Genomic DNA, 5616 nt, shown 5'->3' with positions numbered 1-5616 from the left:
CGAATTTTTTTTTCAATAAATACTGTATTTTTTAATTTTTTTTAATAAAACACTTTTCCAAAAATAAAGAAAAGAATAGAAATAAATGTGGTTTATTTTATTTTGTCTCTTCTTATGCGTCGTTTGTTCCATTTTTCAAGCATAGACCCTAACGCATGTGCTAATAAATCGCTCTAATGGTAGTTCCTTAATTATTTTTTTATTTTTTATTTTTATAATTAGGTCCATTAACTGGCAAATTACAAGTATACCCACAAGATTTCTTCTTATCGCATTTATTTCTCTTTTCCAACTAAAATGCATCGAAATCCAAAATCTCACTAATTCACAAAACTCAGAAATTCTTAAAAGATTCACCAAAAACTTGAGATCTCTGAATCCAATTTCTCGAAAATGAGAGACCTAGTTTCATGTTTCAGTGAAAACTCTATAAACATTTCAAATCCTTCCTGTTCTAGCTACTCGAGCAACACATGCATCACACCAAACACTCTTTCACCTTCAATCCAAACCTCAATTTCATCTATTTACAAATTAGTCCTCTCCACATTGAAGCAAATCCTCATCACTGTAACATGGTGCAAAAACCATTCAAATCAAGGACTTACCATAGCCTTCAACAACCAAGATCCTTCCATTCTTCCACCTTTCAGACTCAACACGAACTCACGCTTTTTCCGTAAGAAAAAAGGCAGCAAACTCATCGATTTCGAAGATTCCAAGATAACCGTCTTATGGGATCTATCAAATGCAAAGTACGAAACTGCCCCGGAGCCGGTCGAAGGCTATTACGTCGTTGTGGTCATCGATTCAGAAATCGGATTAATTCTCGGAGATTCAGAAACAATTACAAAGAGAATGAAAGAGAATGTTTCAATGGCGAAGATCACGCTGTTATCGCGTAGAGAACATTGTGCCGGTTGTTCCGGTAACACGATGTATTCGACGAAAGCTCAATTCTGCGACGGTGGAAGTTTTCATGAGGTGATGATAAAATGCAGCGTGGAGAAAGAAGGTTCGTTTAATAGTAAATCATCATCGTCGTCATCGTCATCATCGTCGCCGGTTTTGTGTGTGAACATTGATAAGAAGAATGTGATTCGTGTGAAGAGGCTGCAGTGGAATTTTAGAGGAAATCAGACTATTTTTGTGGATGGATTGTTGGTTGATTTGCTTTGGGATGTTCATGATTGGTTCTTCAATTCAGTTTCTGGTGGTGCTGTTTTCATGTTCAGAACGAGAAGTGGTTTGGATAGTAGATTGTGGTTGGAAGAGAAGAATTCTCAGAAAGATAAAGATAAAATTGAGTTCTCATTCTTCATCTATGCATGTAAGAGTTCATAAGAATTTTTACTTTCTTCATTTTTTTAATAATTTTCTTATACCTTAGTGAAATCCAATTTGAACTTCTTTGATCTTTCTTTTCATCTTGAAAAGATATAATACTCATTTTTTATTTTATTTTATGAGAAAGATGATAAGATAGTCATGTTTGATTTCACTCTTAGAGTGCATATAAGTGTTAATCATGTTAATGTGTTTTTTTTTTTTTTTTGATAATTTAGAGATCCATTAAAACTAAACTTTGTCAAATATTGGATTTGTGCCAAACATGATGGGTCAAGATTTTGATTTTGTTGAAATTAAGGGTAAATTAACTTCCTCTAATGACAGTTTTTTCTCCTTAATTAGAAGCCGTGTGAAACTAATTCTCTTGTAATGTAGTTTCAAAGTATTGCATTTTTACCAAACAATAAGATGATTGGTCAACATTTTGATTTTGTAAAATCTTTTAGAATTAGATTATGTTATTTATTACTTTACTATTTTTGTAGGGTTCTATAGATGAGATTATGTCCTCACAACAACTGTGTGTCACTGACAGTAAGAGTTAAAATAGAGAAGAATACAAAGATGGGAAATTTATAATAGATGAATTAACTAAGACCCATAAAAAAAACTTAACATATGTAATGCATGTTTATTATCAAGAAAAGACAATGAGGATTTTTAACTTGGCTGGTGATTCAAATTTGATTTTATTGAATACAAAAAGCTATATTTTTTTTTCTTCCATTTTGCTTAAATTAAAGGATCTAATCCATGAGGATGCTTTGAGACACCTACAAGAAAGTAGTGACTTTAGAAAGAAAAGAAAACAAATCAAATTGAAACTTGAAATATAATCAAAACCATACTATATCTACATAACATTTAAGCATGAATAACTTTAGATGGAAAATAGGATTGAATGCTTTGGTGTAAAAAAATATATATTTTCAAGCAAACAAGCATCTACATTTAAAATAATTGGCTTGTCTTTAATGGCATGGTGGAACATTTGATTGTTGTCTATGATGGTCTATTCATGTCCTTAGGTACCTTGACATGTGTTTATGACTCCATGGCCCCTCCATTTTTCAACTTCACTCATACATCACAAATTATTATTACTAGCTACTTTGTGGGTGCATGTGCTTACATGCATATCCTAAAATAAGTAGTCCTTTCACAATTAATGATTGTTCTTAGAAAAAACTCAGACATTTATGCTTTGGACTTTACCTCATGTTTACCTGTATGGGCTTTCCCTAACCGAAATATAGAGCCCATTGAAAGATTTGGACTTTTTAAGTTATAGTATTACTTTTTTTTTTAAAGAGTATTACTTTATCCATCACATAGAGTAAGAGTTAACACATTGAAATTTTTAATTTGTCTTTTCTATATTTTAGAATAGAATAGTATTTTCAGATACACCTTAAATATATACAATGCTAGATAAGTAGGTCATCTATCTCGTATTTATAAAAAAATAATCTAGAGACGCATCTACGTAATCATCCCAAAAATATTAAGAAGATACATCTCCAGATTAATCTCTAAAAACACTTTGCGCCTTACAAGTGAACCATTCACCCTAAATGATTTCAAAAATTATTCCAGGGAAACATCTCCGGAATAACTTTTGAAGGCATTTAGAAGTTTTTGCTTTGCCAATAAGTATCCCATATTGATATCTTTTAAGCATTTATACTAAGTATATACCATGCTAATTATACTATTGTATTCAAACATGTCATATATAAAATCAAACAATTAATCAATTAATCGAAAACACATTGTATAAATCCCAGGTTAACCCCTGAAAACACTTTGTGCCTTACAAGTGTCATCCACCCAAAATGCTTTCAAAGGTTATTCCGGAGATGCCACTCCGAAATAACTCCGAAAAGCATTTGGGAGTTTTTGTCATGGCAACTAGTATCCCAAATTGATATTTTTAGGCCATTTATACTAAGTATATACCATGCTAATTATACTAATGTAATTCAAACATGCCATATATAAAATCAAACAATAATAAAAATTCAAACATTAATCTATTAATTGAAAACGTTACCATGATACATAATTTGTTCAGAAAATAAAATTGTTACACACAATAGAACAATTGGATGTAGTCGCTTGTAGCAACCCATATATCACCAGCTGACACACTGCGTGCATCATCTGGTACCTAATGATTATATAAATCTTAGAGAAGGCTATGTCGTCCAAGGAACGCATAAGCCAACCTCCCATAGTAGAAGGCTATGTCGTCCAAGGAACGCATCTGATGGTGACCGTCGTACGGGCGTAAGAATATGTCATCTGCTATAGTGTGGTCAATAAACACCTGAAACAATTTTATCGTCTGACTCCCTATGAATACGAAAAAGGTGCAAGCACTTAGCCAATCCTATGTGTAGTTATTCTCAGGTTTCCATCCAGATGTGCAAGGAAAATGAAAGATGATTCTCGCCAAAAAATGGTCCAGATAAAATATTAGTAACAAGTGTTATAAAAAAATGGTGGTAAGGATGTTACCACCATACATATAATTTGTTATTAAAAAAATCAAACATCTTTGTTCACAAAATACAAACCATAATACAATTTATCAAAATGTTATGATCAAAATACAAAGAAAAAGTCAACTATTGGGGTATATCTGACCCCTGATTTCTCCTCTGCCTCATGTATTCTAAGAAATGTCATGCCTCGACTATCATGACCTCTACAATGGCTATTCCAAGAGTGCCTTCTTGAATATTTCCTCTCTCTATTCCCGCTCTCCTAATGGCCAAAATACACTGACATATCGACAACACATCAACGATATGGTCCACCCTATCTTTCTATTCTTCTAATATCTTTTGACGAGATAACATAAGTGGCTCTCCCTCTACATCTGGTGTCATGTAAGGATGTGACACATTATAAAACCATTATATGTAATAGTATACCGCATTTCATGGTTGAGAACTCACACATGACATACATCCACTAGGATTAGATGATCATGGAATGCGAGGAACATACATAATATGGGCTCTAGGAATACGCTACATATTCCCGAATTGCTACATGACTCGCTCAGGTAAATTTTGATACATCAGTTGTGACCCACAAGCTAACCAACATAAGTAATGGGGTGTGTCTGACGTTGATCGGCATATGGCATGAAGCAAATATCATTTTCTATTACGCGGTCAAGTTAAATTTGGAACTGCTCGATCACCTGATTCTCTCATAGAGGGGTGATGGAGCAAACACGTGGAAAATCCTCAGAGTAGTCTTCTGCACATGCCCAGTCGCAGAGACATGTAAAGTACTCATGGATCCATGCCTAAAAATAGTTCAAATGAAACATTAGTAATAGAGTAGCACAAGTATTTTAAAATATTAGTAACAGTGAAGGTGAAAAAATATTACCGCAAATAGACAGTAGTTTCCCGTCAACTATCTAGTATCCCACTATTCGCTGTGAATTTTGGCGAACAACCTCTGGTTTACCAAAACTTGTAGAATTGGGTTACTTGTAGGATCAACCACACAAATCCTAGGACATGTGCAGATCTAAATGACTTTGAAGATATCTAGAACAACTTTCATATCTTTCATTTTGGTTCTCTAAATATTTTATGTCGAAAGATGTTGATTAAAACGTTTAAACAAATGTAAATTTGACAAGATAAGATAAATGGCAGAAAGTAACTGAGAAAACATAAAGTGTCGAAAAGAAAGTGCAGAAAGATAAGTGACTGGAAAACGTAAAAGGAATTTGTAAAGAACTTTAAACTTTATAGAATAAACTTTGAAGGAATTGGTGTTTGTTTACACATACATGTTCCAAATATGACTCTTTTCTCTCACACGGGTACTTTGAGTATTTTCAGGAATTTTGTACAAGTAAATTTTCACACCTTTCCCGATAACAACTACCCTATTTATATACAAATAAAACAACTGTTACTAACGAACAAATCCTAAAACTGTGACACATGGCTTTCTTCCTTTCTCCAGATGCTTCCACGCGTCTTCTACCAAACGTCACAACTCTTTTAAATTTGAAGTTTACGCTTTACATCGAAATGACGTCTTTCTCCAGGCTTTGTCGAATTGTCGAAATACCACAACATCCTCCATGTCTGTCAAAGGTGCCTTTCCATCTACAGATATCTTGTCGAAATGTCGAAGCTTCAATTTTGTCGAAGTGTCGAACAACACTTATCAACCAAACCGTTTATCCCATGTCATCATTTGTCGAAAGAACCATTCTGCATACCAAAT

At 33.5% G+C, this 5616-nt stretch overlaps 1 protein-coding gene across 1 annotated transcript; it reads left to right on the top strand.

Annotated features, from left to right (window-relative positions):
• The first annotated feature begins 221 nt into the window (after positions 1-221).
• Positions 222-1778, top strand: LOC127106512 (uncharacterized). Its single transcript, XM_051043796.1, has one exon. The coding sequence runs from the start codon at positions 394-396 to the stop codon at positions 1342-1344; it is 951 nt and encodes a 316-aa protein (XP_050899753.1). The 5' UTR covers positions 222-393; the 3' UTR covers positions 1345-1778.
• Positions 1779-5616: the final 3838 nt, after the last annotated feature.

The sequence above is a fragment of the Lathyrus oleraceus genome, chromosome 7 (assembly GCF_024323335.1).
Source record: "Lathyrus oleraceus cultivar Zhongwan6 chromosome 7, CAAS_Psat_ZW6_1.0, whole genome shotgun sequence".
Classification (NCBI taxonomy): Eukaryota; Viridiplantae; Streptophyta; class Magnoliopsida; order Fabales; family Fabaceae; genus Lathyrus; species Lathyrus oleraceus.
The sequence above is the reverse complement of the archived record's forward strand: the minus strand, read 5'-3'. Positions and strand labels throughout refer to the sequence as shown.